This window comes from Bos grunniens, chromosome 1 (assembly GCF_055505025.1).
Source record: "Bos grunniens cultivar Pamir isolate PY7600 chromosome 1, Bosgru_T2T1.0, whole genome shotgun sequence".
In the NCBI taxonomy this organism is placed as follows: Eukaryota; Metazoa; Chordata; class Mammalia; order Artiodactyla; family Bovidae; genus Bos; species Bos grunniens.
Window position 1 is genome coordinate 24,360,122 of NC_141165.1, and position 25,735 is coordinate 24,385,856.

The 25,735-nt window shown below is 37.0% G+C and overlaps 1 protein-coding gene across 11 annotated transcripts in view; it reads left to right on the top strand.

Annotated features, from left to right (window-relative positions):
- PPP2R3A (protein phosphatase 2 regulatory subunit B''alpha) overlaps positions 1-25,735 on the top strand; it is a 233,838-nt gene that overhangs the window by 137,087 nt on the left and 71,016 nt on the right. For all 11 annotated transcript variants that reach the window (XM_086353829.1, XM_086354208.1, XM_086354553.1 and 8 more), the window contains 4 exons: positions 5,272-5,358; positions 9,120-9,276; positions 14,413-14,461; positions 15,163-15,252. In XM_086353829.1, the coding sequence (XP_086209955.1) occupies positions 5,272-5,358; positions 9,120-9,276; positions 14,413-14,461; positions 15,163-15,252 (383 nt within the window). The remainder of the gene's footprint in view (positions 1-5,271; positions 5,359-9,119; positions 9,277-14,412; positions 14,462-15,162; positions 15,253-25,735) is intronic.

The following is a 25,735-nucleotide window of genomic DNA, read 5'->3' on the forward strand; positions in this document are numbered from 1 at the left end:
AGACTATATTTGTTTGTTTAGTTAATCTTAATTATTTTGTCAGCTGTTTTAGATTGGAAAGCTAGAATACCAACTATGCATATAGCAAATACCCAAAGTCACTCTTATTTCCAGAGAAGAGTTGACATTGAGTAATAAACCTTTTGATATTGAATGAAAATGGAAATTGGAAATACCTGCAAATTGTGACCCTTGAGTATGCATATTTGCATACCATGCAAAGAAATTACCAGTAAATAAGACTCTGCTTATCCTTATTGGCACATGCTGACTTTTGAGGAAAGAGGTAGGTTTTAAAATAAGCGATAAGATTGAAAATACTTTTCTGTAATATTGGTGCTGGCAGTAAAGATATTTCAGTGGCGCCTAGTAGAAGGGCCAGGCTTCTGGCACTCAGGTGTTCACCTGCATCCATGTCACCTACAAAGAGCAATCTCTGTAATTTCTGTGTCTGAGTTTGATCCCCTTGTCTAAAACTCTCTTGACAGAGCCACCAAACACATACTTCCATTCCTAAAAGTGTGAAAAGTATCAGTCACTCAGTCTTGTAACCAACTCTGTGCAACCTCATGGACTATAGCCTACCAGGCTCTTCTGTCCATGGAATTCACCAGGCAAGAATAGTGGAGTGGGTAGCCATTCACTTCTCCAGGGGATCTTCCCAACCTAGGGATTGAACCCAGGTCTCCTGCCTCCAGGCAGATTCTTTACGGTCTGAGCCACCAGGGAAGTCCCCTTCCATTCCTGGTGATCTAAAATTGTGAATTAGAAATTTACAGCCACTATGGAGATCAGCGTGGAGATTCCTTAAAAAACTGGAAATAGAACTGCCTTATGATCCAGCAATCCCACTGCTGGGCATACACACTGAGGAAACCAGAAGGGAAAGAGACACGTGTACCCCAATGTTCATCGCAGCACTGTTTATAATAGCCAGGACATGGAAGCAACCTAGATGTCCATCAGCAGATGAATGGATAAGAAAGCTGTGGTACATATACACAATGGAGTATTACTCAGCCATTCAAAAGAATACATTTGAATCAGTTCTAATGAGGTGGATGAAACTGGAGCCTATTATACAGAGTGAAGTAAGCCAGAAGGAAAAACATAAATACAGTATACTAACGCATATATATGGAATTTAGAAAGATGGTAACAATAACCCGGTGTACGAGACAGCAAAAGAGACACTGATGTATAGAAAAGTCTTATGGACTCTGTGGGAGAGGGAGAGGGTGGGAAGATTTGGGAGAATGACATTGAAACATGTAAAATATCATGTAAGAAACGAGTTGCCAGTCCAGGTTCGATGCACGATACTGGATGCTTGGGGCTAGTGCACTGGGACGACCCAGAGGGATGGTATGGGGAGGGAGGAGGGAGGAGGGTTCAGGATGGGGAGCACATGTATACCTGTGATGGATTCATTTTGATATTTGGCAAAACTAATACAATTATGTAAAGTTTAAAAATAAAATAAAATTAAAAAAAAAAAAAAAAGAAATTTCCAATTGAGTAGATATAAAGAAAACTGATTTATAATTCAAATTGTCAAGTTGACTAGAGATCCCCTGGTAAAAAATTATCCAATTTCATTTCTGTCATTGGTAGTATGTAGTTATTCTTACTGCTATTAATTTTTACATTTTTTTATATTTTTATATATTTCTTAATTTCTCTTAAAAACCTAAAACTGGTAGACCAAAAGTTAGGGGGGAAAAACTGCAATTCGTGTAGAACCAGCAACTACATGCTCTTACCACTAGATGGTGCCCCTCCCTCGGTAAGTTAAAATGCTGAATCAGTATTGTGGAACCCAGTAAATGTGCTGATATAGTGGGGCCACTGAATAAGGAGAGTTAGGCTATGGAGAATGGTATACATGTTCAGTTTTTTACAGTACAAGGCAAGTAACTTATCAGATGCTAAAAATAGGAAATTACTTGATATTCAAAATGTTGACAAATTTTAAAAATTCTGTCAGAACAAAAAATGAAAAAATAATAAAATAAGCAAAAATACAGACTCAAGTTTTATACTTTTAAGTATAACATAGTACCTCCATAAGTAATATAAAATATTTAAGTAGTATATATATAAAATTTAGGTAGATAGGAAACTTAGACTTTAAGATAATTTTATATTCACAATCAAGAAATAAGGACAAAATCTAACAATGTACAAAAAGAAAAGTTTGGTGTAATAATATGTGTTGTAATTGACTTTAACTTGAGAAAAGGAACATGGAACTATGATAAAAGATATTCTTAATTTTTATTTTCATATATATATATATATATATACACACACATATATAATTTCTGGCCTAAAATCCTCTATTTTCTGCCCTGAAGCACCTCATTCAGAGTCTGAGTGGAGCCAGTAGAGAACTTATAAACATCAGCTAGTCCCTGCTCCCACCCAACATAGGAATCCTGTGAGTTTCTGCGTAAATAACTTGGTGAGAAGTAACTTCGCTACTTCATACAACCCATTGCTTAATAGGGCTAATTTTAGGAAACTCTTATTTACATTGAAGCATTTCTATCCAGTAGTTCTAGTAGTTCCAGTTCTAGTTCTACACTATGATGCAATACGAAGCCAATCAACGTCTTCCACCTGAGAGCCCTTCAGATCGTGATCACACCTACACTCTAGTCCAGTAGTATCTTTCACAATAATTTTATATACAGTTCCCTGTTTTATATTTTCTGTGTATCTTATATGTAGCCTATCGGTAAATCATAGACAACAATACTGATTTATGTAAAATATTAATTACTTCCCTAGGTTACATCCATCTGCTGTTCAAAACTCTGAAGAGTTTATTCAGTTAGCTAGCTATGAATCCAACGCATATGTCTCTATCACAAATACAACTCAGAAGTCTTTGTTATACAGCTTTCCAACCTCATTAATTTATCAAGCAATTTTCCAAAGAAGACACACAGATGGCCAACAGGTACATGAAAAGATGTTCAACACTACTAATCATCAGGGAAATTCAAATCAAAACTAAAGTAAGATATCACCTCACACTTGTTAGAATGGCTTTCATCAAAAAGACAAGAAATAACAAAGATGTGGAGAAAAGAATGTAAATTGGTGCAACCAATGGAAGTTCCTCAAATAAATTAAAATAGAGCTAATTCAGCAATTCTGCTTCTGGGTATTCATCCAAAGAAAACAGAAACACTAACGTGAAAAGACACATGCACGCCTGTGTTTACTATGGCCTTATTTACAATGGCCAATATATGGAAACAAGCTAAATGTTCATTAACAGATGAATGGATACGGAAGATGTGGGCTTCCCTGACAGCTCAGTTGGTAAAGAATCTGCCTGCAATTCAGGAGACCTGGTTAGATTGCTGGGTTGGGAAGATCCGCTGGAGAAGAGATAGGCTACCCACTCCAGTATTCTTGGGCTTCCCTTGTGGCTCAGCTGATTAAGAATCTGCCCACAATGCAGGAGACTTGGGTTCAGTCCCTGGGTTGGGAAGATCCCCTGGAGAAGGGAAAGGCTACCCACTCCAGTATTCTGGCCTGGAGAATTCAGTGGACTGCATAGTCAATGGGGTTGCAAAGAGTCAGACACAACTGAAAATTACTGAGTAAATCTTAAAATTTCACAAGAAAAAAAATTCTGTAACCATAGTGATGTATGTTAAGTAGACATTGTGGTGATCATTTCACAATATATATGTTCATTCGCTTCAGGCATGTCCAGCTCTTTGCGACCCCATGGACCTTAACCCACCAGACTCCTCTATCCATGGAATTTTCCCAGCAAGAATACTGGAGTGGATTGCCATGCCATCCTCCAGGGGATTTTCTTGACCCAGGAATTGAACCTGTGTCTCCTGCATTGCATGTGGATTCTTTACCTGCTGAGCCATCGGGGAAGCCCTTCACAATATATACAAATATTAAATCATTAGTATGCCAAAAACTACTGTATGTTAATTATACCTCAGTTTTTCTTAAATTATCATGTAGTTATTGACCACCTGTTGATATAGGCAGAGCAATATATCAGGCACTGGGATGCACGTGAAAAAAGACCAGGTGCCTTAGACTTTGGAGGTGGTGAGAGTCAGGTGTACCTGTGTCTAGAACATAACCACAGGATGACTGAAGGAGCACAGACATGGGTGACGTCAGGAGCACAGAAGACAGCTCAGCCCAAGTCCCTATTCTGGGGCTTCCTATGGGAATCACTCTTTGTCAAAGAGTCCAGAAACAGAATAGTTGTTTAGTTTAGGATAGATGTCTAAATGTCTTCCCCTTTTTGTTCTTTATGCACTAAAATAGCCTTTTTATAGGGATCTAATCTCTTCTATGGGCTTCCCTGGTGGCTCAGAGGTTAAAGCCTCTGCCTACAATGCCGGAGACCTGGGTTCAACCAAGGATACAGAATTTCCATATCATTAGATAATCAAAATCAAAGCCAGTATACCAAAAACAAAAACAAAAACCTTGTTTAATTGCTTTTCTCACCCTTGCTTCTTTTTGGAGAAAATGAAAAAAAACAAAAAACAAAAAAACTACCAGGTCAAGGGCAAATTAAATGGGTGGGAATAAGTCAGGTAAAATGCAAAGAATGCACCGTGGCCTCCTACCTCCACCACAGCACATACATCCTCAATTTCAGACACACTTGCCAACCTTCCTCCTCCTCTTTCATCTTGTCCTGGTCTTCTCCAGAGTTTCACCTTTGTTAAGCTTACTAAAACCCAGTTAGTAACAAAATTGTTCATGCCCAAGTCAGGACTTGGTATATAAATTATCCCAAATGTATCTGAGTTTCCAGAGTCTGTAAGTCTTCAAAACACCAATGGATAAGGCTATACTAACTGGAATAATGCCCTCTTGAATCATACCACGTTGGCAGCCTTTCTTCTGACCCAGTAATTGTTAAGCCAACCCAGTGCATACTTCTCACCTCTTGTGCTTTCCAAAAACACCTAGCCCAACAGGCACTGCTTGAGTCAGGCATCACTGTATGAGAGGTTAAAAAAAAAAAAAAAAGTGACATGTAGGCACCTAGGAAATGCAGACTTGTGAGCAAAGAATCTTTTTATTCTTAGAATTATAAGGGCAGATGTAAAGTATATGGATGTAGATTTTTAAACATTTTTACTAGAAATGACACTGGATATAATCACAAAACTTGCTTGGTTCAAAGAATATTCATAAGATGGCCTTTGATAACATAATAGGTATCTTTAATGTTTTTATTTGGTTTTGTTTTCCTTCTGGAACCAGGTTATTCAGAGAATATTCTACACAGTCAACAGATCTTGGAGTGGAAAAATTACGGCAACAGAGATAAGAAAAAGCAACTTTTTGCAAGTATGCCTCTCATTGAAATTTATATTTAAGGAGCAATTTAAATGACAATCTTACTTCATTTAACAAATATTTGAGTGCTCATTATGTGCAAAGCCCTATTATGTGCAAAGTCACTCTTTTCAGTTATTAAGCAGTTATCAGCTACCTGGGATGTGTTGGGAGAACAAAGATGAGTAACAAGAGATTTTCACATCAGGGCATGCACTGTGGAACAAAAGAGAAAAGCGTACAGACAGCCACACCTGACGAAAAATTCCACAGAAATGTGTCATAAATATGCAGTGAAGGCTTCACAGTAGGACTGGCATGTGATCTTGACCTTGAAGATATCAAGTGTTTACAAGATTAAAAAATTAAAAGAAAAGGGGATTCCAGATAGAGCAAGCAGCCTAAGCAAAGGCCCAGAAGTATGAAAATGTCATGTTCAGGAACTGCAGGACGGTCTTAAGTGGCCACAGGCTCCAAGGAGAGAGTGATCAGTGACCAGTGATGAGGCCTGAGGGGTGAGACGGGGCCAGGTTGGGAAGAGCCTGGCAAAACAAGTGGAGGAGTTTCAACTTGTTCCTTTGAGCAATGACGCTTTATCCAGCTCCTGCTGGAGAAAAATACTGAAAATTCCTTTTAAGAAAGAATGTATTTCATTCAATTATTTTTTTTTTACCAAATGAGAAAGTATTGATCACTAGTGGGTGCCTTTTACCGAGGCAGTCTTCATGCTTGATTGTTCAAGCATTTCTACTAACTTAAAGAAAGCAGAATTGGTCACACTTGAAATGAAATGTTTTATTTTAAATAAATCATACTAAATGAAATTTGGGTGAATAATACAACCTTGTTTACACTCTTATTTTTTTCCCATCTTTATCTGGGACAGACAAAATTGGCAAAATTACCAGTCTGTAATAGATATGCAAACATTTCTTATTCTAATAAATGAAAAGTCATCATTACAGTCATTATTAATATTTACTAAACATCTGGTTTTTGCCTGGGCTCTCAGGAGGTTACATGGGGATGGGTTGAGATGGCAAGAATTCCATTGAAAAAAGGCCTTACACCTGAAGAATGATAATCCTAACATTCCTGATGCATATTAAGTTTGTATTTCTAGATCATTATTATAATCCAGATTTTTCTTACTTACAATAACATTTGAGGCAAATATGGTTCAATGACTTGGATAAGATCATACAGCTACTAAGTAACTGAACTGGAAATAGAGCTCAAGTGTTCTGCTTCCCTCTATTTTCTTCCCTACCGCTCTCTTTAGTTTGCCTCTTAGTACCTGAATGTATGCACATAAAATGTTCAAATAATATAAACATGTATAAAATAATAACCAGAAGTCACTATTTATCTCTTTATCCTGCCATTTCACTCCTTTTACCAGAGGGAACCCATATTATCTGTGGTTTTATTCCTTTTTATGCATGTGTATGGAGTATATATGTATGGCGTATTTATTTAGTTTTGTTCTAGATGGCTGCTTTTTATGAATTTTTTTTAATATGTGAGACCACACATATTCTGTTAACTTTTTTTAACTTAACAGTATGTCTTGATGTTTTTTTATTTCGATCAATATAACTCTATCTCATTCTTTTAACTACTGCATAATCTGTGGCATGGCTATGCTGTAATTACATACATATTGAAGATGTTCAAGTCGTTTTCATATTCTCCCTATTAGAGTAATACAGCGAACACCCTTACACTTTTCTCTTGTGTCCATATGAGTATGAATCTCTCTAAAATAGACTACTGGAAGGAAAATCCTGGATCAGATGGTGTGTGCATTTACAGTTTCATAGATCCTGCCAAGTTACCCTCCTAAACGCCTGCACTAATGCATACTTAAATTTACATACTCCCACCAGCAGAAGTGATTCATTTTTTTCATTTTATAACAATCCAGTAGATGAAAATGAGAGCCCCCCTGCTTCTCAAGATTTGTTTTATTGTACATATTCTGTTTTATACATTAACGATCATTGTATAAAAACATTACAAGCAAGTTTGGAAAACAGAAGAGAAGGCATATTTTAGCACCCTAATAAAACTAATATTTTTATGTGTACTTCTAGTCGTATTCACATGCATATTGGATTTAGAATTTAATGTAGTTCTTAGTGTGTATAATCGTATATCCTGTATTTTGCACTTAGCATGTCATGATTTTCCTTTGTTTCTATGCAGACTTTATAATTTTTACTGGCTGTAAAATCTTTCATTGAGTCTCTTTTACCATAATTTCATAATTTATCTTGTTTTCAATTTGCCAAATTATTTTGGATTTCCAGTATTCACATTTTAGAAAATGAATCTTATCAAAGTAATACATTTTCATTATGAAATATTAATAGTTATCTTTCTTATAATGCTTTTCACCTTGGATTCCATTTTATTTTCTAATATTGACATGCTTTCTTTTTAAGATTTAGCTAGTATATATTCAGCAGCAACAGCAGTATATATTTTAACCTTACTTTAAAATTTTAAGTTCAGTTCAGTCATTCAGTCATGTCTGACTCTTTGCGACTCCATGGACTGCAGCACACCAGGCTTCCCTATCTGTCACCAGCTCCTGGAGCCTGCTCAAGCTTATGTCCATCAAGTTGGTGATACCATCCAAACATCTCATCCTCTGTCAGACTTATCTCTTATGGACAACATATACCTAGATCTGCTTGTTGGATTTGAGTTTTATTCTCAATCTGAAAATCTTTTAACAGGGAGATTGACCTCTTTACCTTTATTGTGACTGTTGATATGGCAGTGGTTTAGTCGCTAAGTCGTGTCTGACTCTTGCAACCCATGAACTATAGCCTGCCAGGCTCCTCTGTCCATGGGAATCTGCAGGCAAGAATACTGGAGTGGGTTGCCATTTCCTTCTCCAGGGGATCCTCTCCATCCAGAACTGAACCTGGGTCTCCTTCATTGCAGGCAGATTCTTTACTGACTGAGCTATGAGGGAAGTCCCAACTATTGATTTATCTGATCTTATTTCTGTCATCTCACTTTGTTTTTTCTATTTCCTAAGTTTCCTTATGGTTTATCTTTTTTTGTTTTTTCTGAATCTTTCTAAAAAGGTCTGCATATATCTCTGGCCACTTATGTGATAATTTGACTGATAATAAGAATTCTGAACTCAAAAATGATTGGTTTTGGTGTTTATCCTAGGGGCACACAGGGAGTCAAGAGAGACCCAAATAATATTTCTAGTTCAGGGCCCTGCAGCTCTACCCCCATGCCTTTTATACCAGGCTGCCCCACACTATCACAGAGGTATACATGAGTCACCTTTCTGGTAAACTTGATGCCATTACAAAGCCAAACCCTGCCAGTGGATGCCCACTCTTCATAACAGAATAGATACAAGACCACTTGTCGTAAAATTAAAAAGTTAAAAGCAGTGTCAGTTTACAGTCGTGTAACTAAAAGTCTGTTGTCTGATTGTCCTGTGCTACCTAGTCGGGGGACCTCTGATAGGCTGCAGTTCTCTCGGTGATAGTTCTCCCCTTTCCCTGTTTTTGAATCCTTCATATTCTTTGCTAAAAATAGTACAGAGTTCATAAATGCTTGCAGATTGGTCAATTGATTAAAAGATAGGATGATGTTGCCTAGTAAATTTCCTGGTTTGGTACCAAAACCAAAATTTTTAATTCAGTTTAGAATAAAAATGTACTAGAATCTGAATAATGGCCAAAGCTGGGTCTCCATATTTTTAAAATAAAATAATCCTTTTATTCATACCATTTCAGACTCTAGCCCTTTTGGAAGAAGAGGAAGATATAAACCAAATCACAGATTACTTCTCCTATGAACACTTCTATGTTATTTATTGTAAATTCTGGGAACTAGATAGTGATCATGACCTCTACATCAGCCAGGCCGATCTGTCTCGATACAATGACCAGGGTGAGTGTTTCTGTGGATATTGACTTAGCTATTTTGAAGGAGACAAGAGTTAAATTGTGCTCACTCATTATGGGGAATTCCCAGTTCTTAAATTATGTATCTAATCAAATCCTCTTGAAAAGGCCAAGAATTTTAAAGTGGAAATGAGTGAAGATACTAATTTTTTATCTAGAAACCAGGTTTAGGAGAAGGGGTTTGAAGGTAAGTAAGAAATTAGAGTATTGGTTTTGATGAATGGATGAGTCTTTATAGTGATGCTGGTTTTCTCCTGATGAATTCAGTAAGAACCACATCTATGTAAAGTTTATTTGAAAGAAAATTATATACACCTTTATAAATTCTCAATTTACACTATTTATAAACAGCTAAGGATGAAAGTGATGTTTCCAACTTGCCAGTGCTTTCAAGGATTCATAAAACTTTTTGGAATTTAGCTCTAGAAAACATAGTTTCTCTGCAGATGAATTTGGTGTGCTTTCTTTTGCCAGAAAACAAAAAATTATATATCACATGATACTACCCTTTTTACTTCATTTTGACCAGTAGTAAACTTAGAACCTATTATCTGCTGATTGCATATTCTTAACTAAGCACCAAGATACCTTGATTCATTCTTCTCTCATAAGATTGTCCCTATTTATAAGCCTTTATCCGTTTAGATGTAGCAAAGTACAAATCTTAAATAAATGCTTTGTTTCTGTTATTTAGTGTATCTATGACTACTAGTATATATCTTAAGAAAAGGTTCATTCTACATGTCAATATTCAGACCTTTCCATGTTTAGCAGAATTCTAGTTCACAAAAGTTCACATGCCAACCAAGCATCAAGAGGAAATACTAAATCATACTTATTGATAAAAAATCATTTTAGTACTATATCTGTCCTTCTTTAAGTACAGGTAGGTGTGCCTCATTTTAATTCACTTTGCTTTATTACACTTTGCAAATAGAGCTTTTTTTTTAGAAATTGAACGTTTGTAGCAACCCTGCATTGAGCAAGTCTCGTCAGTGCCATTTTTCCAACAGCATTTGTGCATTTTGTGTCTTTGTCACATTTTGGTAATTCTTACAATATGTCAAAATTTTATTGATTTATTGATATATAACATTATATTTGTTATGATGATCTGTGGTCAGTGATCTTTGATGTTACTATTGTAATTGTTTTGGGGTGCCATGAACCACACCTAGGTGACAGCAAGCTTAATTGATAACTGCTGTTGGTGTTCTGAGTGCTTCACCAACCAAGTCTTCCCTGTCTCTCTCTCCCTCTCCTCGGGGCTCCCTATTCCCTGAGACCCAGCAATATTGAAATCAGGCCAGTTAATACATACCATTAATACGACAATGGTCTCTAAGTGTTCAGGTAAAGTGGCACATCTCTGACTTCAAATCAAAAGCTAGAAACTTAGAGGGGAAGGCATGTTGAAAGCTAGGATAGGCTGAAAGCTAGGCTTTTTGTGCCAGTTAGCCAAGTTGTGAATGAAAAGTTCTTGAAGAAAATTAAAAGTGCTATTCCAGTGAACACATGAATAAGAAAGTGAAGCAGGGAATTCCCTGCTGATCCAGCAGTTAAGACTCCACACTTTCACTGCCGAGGGGCCAGGTTCAATCCCTGGCCAGGAAACTAAGCTCCCACAGGTTGTGTGATGCAGCCAAAAAAGAAGAAGAAGAAAGTGAAATACTTTGTTTGCTGATATGTAGAAAATTTTAGTAGCCTGGATAGAAGACCACACCGGCCACAACATTCCCTGAAGCCAGATTCTAATCCAGAGCAAGGTTGCCTTCAACTCTGTGAAGGCTGAGAGAAGTGAGGAAGTTACAGGAGAAAAGTTTGAAACTAGCAGAAATCGGTTCATGAGGTTTAAGGAAAGAAGCTATCTCTATAATATGAAAGTGCAAGGTGAAACAACAAGTTTCTAGAAGATCTAGCTAAGATCATGAAAGTGGCTACACTAAACATCAGATTTTCAATGTAGACAAAACAGCCTTCTGTTGAAAGAAGATGCCATCTAGGACTTTGATTTCTAGAGAGAAGTCAGTGCCTGGCTTCAAACCTTCAAACGACAGGCTGACTGTCTTTTTAGGGGTTAATGCAGTGCAGGTAGTGACTTTAAAGTGAAAACAGTGTTTATTTACCATTCCAAAGATCCAAAGGCCCTTAAGAATTATGCTAAATCTCTTTATGCCTGCACTTTGCAAGTGGAACAACAAAGCCTAAATGACAGCACGCCTGTTTACAACATGGTTTTCTGAATATATTAAGCCCACTGTTGAGACCTACTGCTCAGAAAAAAAAAAAGATTCAAAATATGACCCTGATTGACAACGCACCTGGTCACTCAAGAGCTCTGATGGAGATTGTACAATGAGATTAATGTACTTTAAATGCCTACTGACACAATATCCACTCTGCACTTAATGGATCAAAGAGTAACTTCAACTTTCAAGTCTTATTCAAGAAATATATTTCATAAGGGTATAGCTACCATAGGTTATGATTCCTCTGATGGATCTGGGCAAAGTCCATTGAAAACCTTCTCTAAAGGATCACCATTCTAGATGCCCTTAAGACCATTCATGATTCATGAGGGCAGAATATCAACATGAACAGGAATTTAGAAGTCAATTCCAATTCTCAGGCATGTTTTTGAGGGGTTCAAGACTTCAGTGGAGGAAGCAACTGCAGATACGGTAAAAATAGCAAGAGAACTTTAGAATTAGAGGAGGAGCCTGAAGATGTGACTGAATCATTATAATCCCATAATAAAATTTTAACAGATAAGGAGTTGCTGCTTATGGATGAGCAAAGAGAGCAGTTTCTTGAGATGGAATCTACTCCTGGCAAAGACAGTATGAAGATTGTTGAAATGACAACAAAGGATTTAGAATATTAAATGAACTTAATTGATAAAGCAGCAGCAAGGTTTGAGAAGATTGTCTCCAATTTTGAAAGAATTTCTGCTATGGGTAAAATGCTGTCAAACTACATTGCACATAACAGAGAAATCATTTGTGAAAGGAAGAGTCGATCTTTGTGGCAAATTTCATTGTAGTCTTAAGAAATTGCCAAAGCCACCCCAGCCTTCAACAACCATCACCCTGATCAGTCAGCAGCCATCAACATTGGTGGTGGCAAGACCCTCCACCAACAAAAAGACTACAGTTTGCTAAAGGCTCAGATGATTGTTAGCATTTTTTTTTAGCAATAAAATATTTTTATATACATTGGTTTTTTAAAGACATAACTGCTGTTTAACACATAATAGACTATAGTATAGTACAAATATAACTTATATGCACTGGGAAACCAAAAAATTCATATGACTCACTTTATTGTGATATTCACTGTATTGAGGTGACCTGGAACTGAACCCACAGTATCTCTGTGTTATGCCTATAGTCATACCTTCCTATTACAAGCATAGTATAAAGATGGAGATATTTATAGGGGTATTGGATCAGCTGTATTAGCTATGCACTTTTTGATCATCAGTGGCCAGATCATCTGTATAATGTGAGCTAGCCTCCAGAGATCACACAAAACCCTATGGGCTCTAAAGCACCTTTTCTGGCTGTCATAAACGTAGTTCTCATTAACCCCTAAAATATTGTATATACACATATAGTTACTCATTAGAGGCATGTTAAAGGAATGAAGTCCAGAAAAGCAGGCGTTTTGGCCTGCACAACGAAGGGGCCACTGAAACTCTGTGTAATTGCCTACCCACCAACCTGTCCTTAATGGGACAACATGATCTGCAGTTTTAGGAAGTTAAACCTTCCAAATCTAAAGAAAGACTTCAGAAATAAATATCTCTGCCTTTCCTATGTAGCTGCCTTTTGTTCTATTTTCCTTTATTTTCAAATTATTAACCCCATAAACCAGTGCTCAACAAACTGCTGCTGCTGCTACTAAGTCGCTTCAGGCGTGTCCAACTCTGTGCGACCCCATAGACGGCAGCCCACCAGGCTCCCCTGTCCCTGGGATTCTCCAGGCAAGAACACTGGAGTGGGTTGCCATTTCCTTCTCCAATGCATGAAAGTGAAAAGTGAAAGTGAAGTTGCTCAGTCGTGTTCGACTCTTAGCGACCCCATGGACTGCAGCCTACCAGGCTCCTCTGTCCATGGGATTTTCCAGGCAAGAGTACTGGAGTGGGGTGCCATTGCCTTCTCCGCAACAAACTCTAGAGGGCCCTTATACAGCCTTTGGTATGTGTCTAGGAGGGGCTGTGCTGACACTCATTTTCTTAACATTCTTCAACCAAAGTAATGAACCTTTATGTTGACTGTACCCAACGCCACACAGAAGAGTTAGATGCTGGTAGCTACTCTCTAATGACCTCATCACTGGTTTTGAAATTGTAGTGTGCACACCATTGGCGAGGCGTTTGTTAAAAGAACAGATTCCTGTCCTCACCACATCCCTAGGTCTGAGATCCATTGTTACCTCCTTTTTTGTGACTAATGCTTTTGGTTACTTTGAACTCACAGTGAGGTACACCGATCCAGATTACTAGGATCTGTCATCAAATGCGACATACTATCTTAAGATAGAATCATCTCTCTCTGAATAAAATTTACTGATGGAATTTAAAATTGTATATCATGTTATATCCTGGAATTTTAAAGGATACGAATGTAAGAAAAGTATTTTGTGGTTTGTTTTTGGTACCTTTTCTAAAATTCTACCTGAAAAACATTCTCCGTTGTTTGACTCAAACCCCCAACAATCAGTTTCCCCTTGAATTTAATGCTAGGATGAAATCTGTCTTGTTTTAGAGGAAATGTTGTCTTGTCTTGTTGGATAACAAGATCAATATAAATTTTGTACATTTTTGTCTCCGTTGTCAGGATATTCAGAACCAATTTGGTGCCCAACTGTATTAATGTATTTGAGCTGTCAGATACATCAATTTGCGTGTTCTTTTTTAAATGATTGATAGACCAAGCTATCTCAAATTACTTCTTTCAAAAAGTATCAGTTGTACATAAAAAGTAAAAATTCAACTACTCGTATTCTTATCATGGAAGATTATTAAGTTTAACCTTGTGGCTACTTGAAAATAAATTTGCCAAAAATGGTACTTTTGGAGCATGTTTTAACTAGCTTTGTACTTTTTATTTATGTTTAGCTTCATCAAACAGGATTATTGAAAGAATATTCTCTGGGGCAGTAACAAGGTAAGAAAAACCATCTGAGTTTTAAAATGAACTACAGGTAATACTTTAGCAATGTCCTTTTAGCAAGGCTTCCTGCATAATTTGTCAGTGCTGTAGGTTAGATAATACCCTACAAAATATGCAGTGTGGCTTCATATAAGATGGCAGTAATACTTTAATATACAGGATTCTCCAGGCCAGAATACTGGAGTGGGTAGCCTTTCCTTTCTCCAGGGGATCTTCCCAACCCAAGGATCGAACTCAGGTCTCCCATATTGCAAGCGGATTCTTTACCAGCTAAGCCACATGGGAAGCCCAAGAATACTGGAGTGGGTAGCCTATCCCTTCTCCAGCAGATCTTCCCGACCCAGGAATCAAACCGGGGTCTCCTGTATTACAGGCGGATTCTTTACCAACTGAGGTGTCAGGGAAGCCCTGTTTATCTAAGTACAGGTAACAGTATTTGACCTGATTTGTATTCAAATTAGAAACCAGAGTTCCTTCAAATCTGCAAATGCTTCTAATTTCATCCTCGAGGCATTTGAAAATAAGATAGGCAATGAAAGAGGTTGCCCTTTGTGAGATTTCCAGTGTTCTGTGTGTTGTTTTTTTTTAACTTAATTTCCAAAGAAATATTACTTTATTCCTTAAGTCTGTCATCCTGCTAAATTTAGAAAAGTAATTGATTTTTAGGAAACTTTGTAACCATGTGTTTTCTTCAGGGGAAAAACAGTACAGAAAGAGGGACGAATGAGCTATGCAGATTTTGTTTGGTTTTTGATCTCTGAGGAAGACAAAAGGAACCCCACCAGGTATGACTTCTGAGTTTCTTTTGCCCAGATGTTAAACAAATGAACAAAGTTTGAAAAATTCATGATGAATATCTAGTGAATGCCAGGTTAACTAGGGGTGCCAGGATGGGTTAGACTTAGTCTCTGCCCTCAGACTGAGCCCACAGTCACAGTGTATCAGGACGAGTGCTCTTACCCCCAGAAACAAAGGTGGAGTGATGTGGGAGCTGTCTCTGAAGGACAGCAAGCATTTATATGAAATATGGGAATAGATAACTGTGAATTTTTGTTGTTTCCTGATCTTCCTGGTTTAGTAGTAAACTGGAGAACATGCCCTCACTCTGCCAGTAAGAATCATCTCTCTGTTTCTTTGGCATTCCTTGATTGGTAGCTCTGAGTTTATGTACCTGTTTCTTAGACATCTATAACACTGTGTTACACAAGCTAGGAATAAAAAGAAAACAAGAGGGATGCAAAAATCTATGTCCCTTTCTTTTTATACCTGTCTTGTGTAACACAGTCCCCTGCACATAGCTTATGCTCAGGACCAAGGCGGGGGAGCCCATAGTCCCTGATGCTGCTTGCTAGCATCACTGACTCGGCTGTCTGCACATTAATTCAAAAAGTTATCTAAATGTTAGATATATGGTTTGGAAATAATTGAAATAGAAATGAAACTGATTTATTTCATGGGCAGCATGTATATTAAATAACTTTGTTGTCCATTTCAAAGATAGTAATTTATTATTCATTATATACAAATTAGAAAACATGGATAAAGCAGAAGAAAATAAATTTTAATAATAATTTTAATACTAATAATTCTACCACTCAGAAAAAGACACTATTAAAAGTTGGAATGTGTTGGACAGTGCTTTTCATATAAACTTTTATATATTCTTTGGGTATTTAGATTAATTTATTCTCCTAAATATCCCCTAGTAGTTTTAGCTAAACAGTTGTAATAATCCGCTGTGCATGCATGCATGCTGAGTCACTTTAGTCATGTCTGACTGTGCGACTCCATGGACTGTAGCCTTCCAGGCTCCTCTGTCCATGGGATTCTCCAGCCAAGGATCCTGGAGTGGGTTGCCGTGCCCTCCTCCAGGGGATCTTCCTGACCCAGGGATCAAACCCGCATCTCCTGCATTGTCAGGCACACTGTTTACCACGAATGCCACCTGGGAAGCCCAACATCCACTATACTTTTCCTTAAAATAAATTCCCCAGAAAAGGAATCACTAAATTAAAGGGCATAGATATTAAGGGCTTTTATAAAAACTATTAAACTTATTTTCAGAATGTATTTTCATTTTATACTTTCATCAACAAAGTATTGAGTGTATTTCCTATAACCCTTATTCACACTAAGTATCTTCCTCTTTAAGAATCTTTCCCATTTGATAAGTAATAAATTCAGCATTATCTTACATTGCATTTCTTTCATTACTAGAGAGGCAGAAGTTTTTTCATACATTTTTCACCATTTTTATTTCATCTAAGGTGACTTGCCTTTTTGTGTCTTTTGCTCATTTCTGCTGGACTAATTTTTTAAGTTTATTGTTCTATCACAAATACACATTAAATATTAAAAACTTTAAATATATACATTCAGAAACCTTAATATAAAATTTATCTGTAATTCTTTGACCCATAGCTAACATTTTGGTATGTTACCTCCTACCTCATCCTCATCCCCCTCCTTTCTCTTCCTTTCCCTCCTCCTTTCACCCTCCTCCTCCTCTCTCTGCACCAAATGACACAGTATACTAAATGGTATCATATTATACAATTTTGTGACACATTTCTTCACATAACAGTTTATTTCTATGCCAGTAAGTGTGCTTGTTTATATTATTAATCCATTTTTTGAATGCTTCAGTTCAGTTCAGTCGCTCAGTCATGTCTGACTCTTTGCGACCCCATGGACTGCAGCATGCCAGGCCTCCCTCCATCACCAACTCCCAGAGTTTACTCAAAGTCGTGTCCATTGAGTCGGTGATGCCATCCAACCATCTCATCCTCTGCCATCCCTTTCTCCTCCCGCCTTCAATCTTTCCCAGCATCAGGGTCTTTTCCAGTAAGTCGGTTCTTCACATCAGGTGGCCAAAGTACTGGAGTTTCAGCTTCAGCATCAGTTCTTCCAATGAATATTCAGGACTGATTTCCTTTAGGAATATTCAGGACTTCATTCCTAAATGAAGACTCTTCAAGAGTCTTCTCCAACACCACAGTTCAAAAGCATCAATTCTTCAGCACTCAGCTTTCTTTATAGTCCAACTCTCACATCCATACATGACTACTGGAAAAACCTTAGGTGGTTTTAATTATCTAAATCCTCAAAGCTTTGAAAGCTGTGCATTTTTCTGTTTCTTGCCTTTGGGGTGTTCTTAATTAACCCTCTTAATCTTTTACCTTTCATATTTACTTAGTTATAAAAAAGCTTTCCTCAAATACTTCCCATCTTTTCCTTCTGTTATTCCATAAGAACAAATGACATAAATGATAGAAATTATAATAAAGAAGCTTTATATAACAAACATGAATATATACTTGTTTGCCTTCTATCAGCTTCTTTAAAAAACATAAATTATATACAATAATGATTAGAACACTGTATTATTGGATTTGTAATATAGAGAGATAATAGCACAAAAAAGAGGGATGAGGCAATCGAGTTATATAAGAGTAACACTTCAGTATCTCACAGGAATTAAGTATCAGTTTGAAATAATTCTAAGAAGTTGAAATGTATATGGTAAGCTCTAGAGGAACCACTGGCGACCCACTCCAGTACTCTTGCCTGGAAACTCTCATGGGCGGAGGAGCCTGGTAGGCTGCAGTCCATGGGGTCGCTAAGAGTCGGACACGACTGAGCGACTTCACTTTCACTTTTCACTTTCCTGCATTGGAGAAGGAAATGGCAACCCACTCCAGTGTTCTTGCCTGGAGAATCCCAGGGATGGGGGAGCCTGGTGGGCTGCCATCTATGGGGTCACACAGAGTTGGACACGACTGACATGACTTAGCAGCAGCAGCTAGAGGAACCGGAAGGAAATTAACTCAAGAATACATAGTAAAAAAATTGTTAAAAGAGTTAAAGTGTTCCACTTAGAAAATACTCACTTAAATGTAAAAGAAAGCAATAAAGGAAGAATAGAGGAAAAACTCCAAGACACTTAAAAAACAAAAATTAAAATGACAGACATAAGTCCAACTATAACAGTAATAACATTAAATGTGAATGGATTAATCATTCCATCAAAGCAGAGATTTTCAGGCTGGATCAAAAAAAAACTTTTTTTGATACAATTCTTTACTGTTTATATGAGACACATACTAAGTTTAAAGATACAAGAAGGGTAAGAAAGGAGGAGGAAGGGTCAAGATATGTAATGCAAACAACAACCATAAGAAACCTGGAGTGGCCATATAAATATCAGAGGACTTAGAGTTCAGTACAAAAAGTGTGACTAGAGACAACAGGACATTCTGTTTCATAAAGGGGTCAATCCAACAGAAAGACATTATAATTAAAAACATATATGCAACTAACAACACAGAGCCCTAAAAATACATGAAAGAAAAACTAACAGAATTGCAAAGAGAAATAAATAATTCAACAGTAGTATTTGGAGACTTCAGTACCCCACTTTCAGTGATGGAAAAACATCCAGGAAGATCAACAAGGAAATAAAAGTCATGAACAACACTATAAACAAAATTAGAAATCAATTGTACCTAACATATCTAGTGAATGTCCCACCTAGGAACAGTGGAATATATATTCTTCCCAAGTACACATAGAACATTCTCCAGGATAGAATATGTGGGAGGCCATAAAATAGCCTTAAAAAATATAAAAAGTGAAATTATACAACTTATGTTCTCTGACCACAATGGAATAAAATTAACAGAAAGAAATTTGAGGTTCCACAAATATGCAAAAATTTTAATAACACAGTTTAAGTAACCAGTGGATCAAAAAAAAAAATACTTAAAGGAAATTAGAAGCTAATTTGAAATGAATGAAAATGAAAGAACAACATACTAAAACTTTAAATGAATAAAAAGCAAAACATACCAAAATGTGTAGGATGAAGCTGTAAATCCATCTACTGAAAAAGAAAGGTCTTAAATCAACAACCTAACCTTCCACTTTAAGACACTGGGGAAAAAACAGCAAATGAAGCACAGCAAACAGAAGAAAAGAATAAAGATTAGAACTGATAAATGAGAGAATAGGAAAACAATAGAGAAAATCAATGGAGCCAAAAGTCAGTTATTTTGAAAATATTAGTAATCTTGATAAGGCTTTAGCTGTACTGATCCCCTTCATGGATCACAGCTTTATTGTGGTAAACAGGCTTGCATAATTCAATGAAGCTATGAGCCATGCTCCACAAGGCCACCCAAGATGGATGGTCACAGTGAAGAGTTCTGACAAAACGTGGTGCCCTGGAGGAGGGAATGGTAAACCACTCCAGTGCCTGCCATGAGAACCCCATGAGCAGTATGAAAAAGCAAAAAGGTATGACACCGGAAGATGAACCCCCCAGGTCAGAAGGTATCCAGTGTGCTACTGAGGAAGACCGGAGGGCAATTACAAATAGCTCCAGAAAGAATTAAGCAACTGGACCAAAGTGGAAACAGTGCTCAGTTGTGGATGTGACTGGTAGTAAAAGTAAAGTCCAGTGCTGTAAAGAACAATATTGCATAAACCTGGAATTAACATGAATCAAGGTAAGTTCAGTTCAGTTCAGTTCAGTCACTCAGTCATGTCCGACTCTTTGAGACCCCATGAATCGCAGCACACCAGGCCTCACTGTCCATCACCATCTCCTGGAGGTGGTCAAATAGAAGATGGCAAGACTTACATTGACATCTTAGGAATCAGTGAACTAAAATGGATAGTAATAGGAGAATTTAATTCAGATGGTCACTATATCTATTACTGTGGGCAAGAATCCCTTAGAAGAAATGCAGTAGCCCTCATAGTCAACAAAAGAGCCCAAAATGCAGTACTTGGATACATTTTCAAAAATGACAGGATGATCATGGTTTATTTCCAGTAATTATATAAATTATTATTATATAGCTTATAATTTATTCAACGTCACAGTAATCCAAGTCAATGCCCCGACCACTAATCCTGAATAAGCTGAAGTTGACCAGTTAAATGAAGACCTACAAGACTTTCTAGAACTAACAGCAAAAAAAGAGATCCTTTTCATCATAGGAGATTGGAATGCAAAAGTAGTAAGAGATACCTGGAGTAATTGGCAAGTTGGGCCTTGGAGTACAAGATGAAGCAGAGCAAAGACTAACAGGATTTTGTCAAGAGAACACATTGGTCATAACAAATACCCTTTTACAGCAATGCAAAAGATATCTCTACACATGAACATCACCAAATGATCGATTCCAGAATCAGATTGATTTTATTCTCTGCAGCTGAAGATGTAGAAGCTCTCTACAGTCAGCAAAAACAAGACCTGGGAGCTGATTGTGGCTCAGGTCCTTATTGTAAAATTCAGGCTTAAATTGAAGAAAGTAGGGAAAACCAATAGGCCATTCAGGTATGACCCAAGTCAAATCCCTTATGATTGTACAGTCAAGGTGACAAATAGATTCAAGGGATTAGATCTGGTAGACAGAGAACCTGAAGAACTATGGACAGAGATTTGTAACACTGTACAGGAGCCAGTGACCAAAACCATCCCAAAGAAAAAGAAATGCAAGAAGGCATAGCTGAGGAAAGAGAACCGAAAGGCAAAGGAGCAAGGAAAAGATGTACCCAACTGAATGCAGAGTTCCAGAGAATAAATAGCAAGGAGAGAGAAGAAAGCCTTCTTAAGTGAACAGTGGAAAGAAATAGAGGAAAACAGTAGAATGGAAAAGACTAGAGATCTCTTCAAGAAAACTGGAGATATTAAAGGAACATTTTATGCAAGGATGGGCACATAAAGGACAGAAACGGTAAGGACCTAACAGAAGCAGAAGAAATTAAGAAGAGGTGGCAAGAATACATACAAGAACTATACAAGAAAGGTCTTAATTACCCAGATAACCACAGTGGTGTGGTCACTCACCTACAGCCAGATATCCAGGAGTTTGAAGTCAGGTGGGCCTTAGGAAGCATTACTATGAACAAAGCTAGTGGAGAATGAAATTCCAGCTGAACCCACTTAAAATCATAAAAGACGGTGCTGTTAAAGTGCTGAACTCAGTATGTCAGCAAACTTGGAAAACTAAGCAATGGCCACAGGATTGAAAAAAGTCAGTTTTCATTCCAATCCCAAAGAAGGGAAACACTGAAGAATGTTCCAACTACCATACAGTTATGCTCCTTTCACATGCTAGTAAGGCTATACTCAAAATCCTTCAAGCTAGGTTTTAGCAGTATGTGAATCTAGAACTTCCAGATGTACAAGCTGGATTTAGAAAAGGCAGAGGAACCAAATACAGATCAAATTGCCAACATTCACTGGATCATAGAGAAATGAAGGGAATTCCAGAAAAACATCTGCTTCATTGACTACACTAAAGCCTTTGACTGTGTGAATCACAACAGCCTGTGGAAAATTCTTAAATAGATGGGAATACCAGACCACCTTACCTGTCTCCTGAAAAACCTGTATGCAGGTCAAGAAGCAACAGAACCAGATATGGAACAACAGACTGGTTCAAAATTGGGAAAAGAGTACATCAAGGCTGTATATAGTCACCCTGCTTATTTAACTTCTGTGCAGAGCACATCATGCAAAATGCCAGGCCAGATGTTACAAGCGGGAAGCAATATTGCCAGGAGAAATAGCAACAACCTCAGACATGCCGATGATAGCACTCTAACGGCAGAAAGTAAAGAGGAACTAAAAAGCCTCTTGGTGAAAGAGGAGAATGAAAAAGCTAGCTTAAAACTCAACTTAAAAAAACAAAATCATGGCATCCAGTCCCATCATTTCATGGCAAATTGAAGGGGGGAAAGTGGAAACAGTGACAGGCTTTACTTTCTTGGGCTCCAAAAATCACTGCAGATGGTGACTGTAACCATGAAATTAAAAGACACTTGCTCCTTGGAAGGAAAGCTATGACAAACCTAGACAACATATTAGATACCAGAGACATCACTTTGCTGACAAATGTCTGTATAGTCACAGCTATGGTTTTTCCAGTAGTCATGTATGGATGTGAGAGTTGGACCATAAAGGAGGCTGAATGCTGAAAAATTGATACTTCTGAACTGTGGTGTTGGAGAATACTCTTGAGAGTCCCTTGGACTTCAGGGAGATCAAACCAGTCAATCCTAAAGGAAGAATTCAACCCTGAATATTCATTGGAAGGACTGAAGCTGAAGCTCCAATACTTTGGCCACCTGATGCAAAGAGCCAGTTCATTGGAAAAGACCCTGATGCTGGAAAGATTGAAGGCAAAGGAAAAAGGGATGGCAGAGGATGAAATGGTTAGATAGCATCACTGACTCAATAGACATGACTGAGCAAACTTTGGGAAATAGTGGAGGGCAGGGGAGCCTGGCATGCTTAAGTCCATAGGGTCGCAAAGAGTTGGACACAACTTAGCTACTGAATGACAACAAATACTGATCAAAAGAAAAAAAGGAACATACAAATTACTAAGGTCAGAATTAAGAGGGAACATGACTACTGACCATACATGAATGAAAAGGATTATAGTGTATGTATTATATATAACAACTTGATACTATCAAATTAACAGACAAAATGAACAAATTCCTAGAAAGACACAAACTACTTAACTGTTTCAAGAAGAAATTAAAAATCTGAATAGGAAAAACAGTCCTAGACTGATCTGGCTTCACTAGAGGATGCTACTAAACTAATAACAATTTTTTACAATCTCTTTGAAAAAACAAAAGCATAAAGAACACTTCCAAATTAATTTTATAAGGCCAGTATTACCCAGATACCAAAACCAGACAACACATTAACAAGAAAACTGTAAATGACTATCCTTTATGAATATAGATACAAAAATACTCAACAAAATTAGGAAAATTAATCTAGCAAAATATGAAAAATATTATATATCATGAACAAGACCTTTCCCAAAAATGCAAGGTTAGTTTACCATGTAAAAATCTATCTATGTATCATATTAATACAACAAAGGATAAAAACCATATGTTCATCCTAACAGTTTCAGAAAAAGCACTTGAAAAAGCCTAACACTTCTTCATGGTTAAAAAAGGAAAAAAAAAAAAAAAAGGTTAAAAATGGATGGGAATTTCCTTGACCTGATAAAGGTCTATGAAAAACCCTATGAAAAACCCACAGCTAATGACTAATTAATGGTGCAAGTGTGAATGCTATTTTCCTAAGATCAGGAAAAAGACAAAGCTGTATGCTCTGTTCAACACTGGATCCTAAACACAATTATCAGGCAAGAAAATGAAATAAAAAGCATCTAAATTGGAAAGGAAGAAGGAAAACTGTTTAAATATGATACTGTATATAGGAAATCCTAAGAAACAAACCAAGAAACTATTAGAACTTAGTAAAGGTTACTTTCAATTTACAAAATTAGTTTATAAGATTGATATATAATATCAATTTATAAAAATCTGTTTCTGTGCATGAACAATGAAAACCCCAAAACTGAAATTGAGATAATAATTCCATTTATAATAGCAGCAGGACTTCGCTGCTGATCCAGTGGTTAATAATCTGCCTGCCAGTGCAGAGGACACAGATTCATCCCCTGGTCTAGAAAGATCCCATATGCTGTGGAGCAACAAAACCCGTGTGCCACAGCTACTGAGCCAGCACACCTAGAGTCTGAAGAAGCCACCACAGTGAGAAGCTCTTGCACTGCAATGGAGAGTAGCCCCTGCTCACCACAACTACAGAAAGTCCATGCGTGGCAGCTAAAAGTAAATAAAAATAAATGTAATAGCAACAAACAGGATAGAGTATCTAGGAATAAATTTAACAAAAGAAGTATAAAACTTATATTGTGAGAATTATAACATGTTGTTGAAAGAAACTAAGGAATATCTAAATGAAACAAAGATATTCCATGTTCATGGATCAGAAGGCTTAATATTAGCATGCAGTATTCCCCAAACTGATCTGTAGATTCAAAATCTCAGCTACTTTTTGTTGTTGTAATAAGAGAAAAACTGAATCTTGAATTCATATGAAGATACGAAATGATCAGGATCAGGGTAACCAAAACTATCTTGAAAACAAATAAAATTATAGGATTCATACTTTCTGATTTCGAAATATACAAAGCTGAGGTAAAGAACATGTAATACTAGCATAAAAATAAACAAACATAAATTGAATTAAATTAGAAGTCCAGAAATAAATCCTTACATTTATGGTAATTGATTTTCAACAAGGATGTGAAGACACAATTCATTGGGGGAGAGGAAATCTCAACTCTTCTTTTAAAAGAATACAAAGTATATTCTCTGTTCGTAATGGAATTAATTTAAAAATCAATAAGAGAAAGATGACTGGAAATTAAACACACAATGCTAAGTAATCCTTGGGTCCAAACGCATGTATCAAGAGAAACAGATATTCAAAAGGTAAAGGAATACTATGAATAACATACACACACATAGATGTGGTGACTTAAATGGGCCAATTTCATTAAAGTCACAAATTACCAAAAGTTGTCCAAGAAGAAATATATAATCCAAATAGTTTTGTATCTATTAAAGACAACCGAATTCATAGTTTAAAACTTTCTGAAAAAGACATCTCAACCCAGATAATTGTACTATTGCATTCTTCCAAACAGCTGAAGAAAAAATATCAAATTCTGCCCTACTTCTTTCAGAAAATAGAAAAGGAGGGAACTCCCAGCTTATTTTATGAAACCAGCATTACCTAGATACGAAAACCAACAAAATCATTAACAGGATACTAGCAAGTCAGAGCTCAACTTCTCAACCTCTCAGACCCCTTTCCAAAATCAGCTGATGCCCTACAGGAAAGATAGTCCCAAATGCTAGGCTCCTCCTTTCTAGATTTCCTTCTACATCTGGACACCATAATTCTTCACTGCCCAGTTAATAGTTCAGTGCTTTCAAGAAGGAATTTTACTCCAGATTTTCTCAGTGAGATGGTTAATCCAGACAGTTACTTCATCATTACCAGAACCAGACCCCTTCAGATCAACTTTTCATATTTTGAGATACGTAACTGGATCTTTATTTATAGAAATATTGCCAAAAGAGGTTTTTAAGTCAGAAGCTTTCTTTCATTCCCCTTTTCTGCCTTGTATGTTGCCTTTCTTCTACCTAACAGTTCAGATATTGTTGCAGCTTTATTCTTTGCCAGGTAACGTGTTTCATATGTAATGGCTTATTTAGTCTTCTCCCTATGACTTTAGGTGTCAATGTTCCCATTCCACAGTTGAGAAAACAAACACTCTGAGAGATTGCAGACTTAGTAAGTGACCTAGCTTGGATTAAAGTCCAGGTCTATATCACTCCAAGTTCTGGACTATT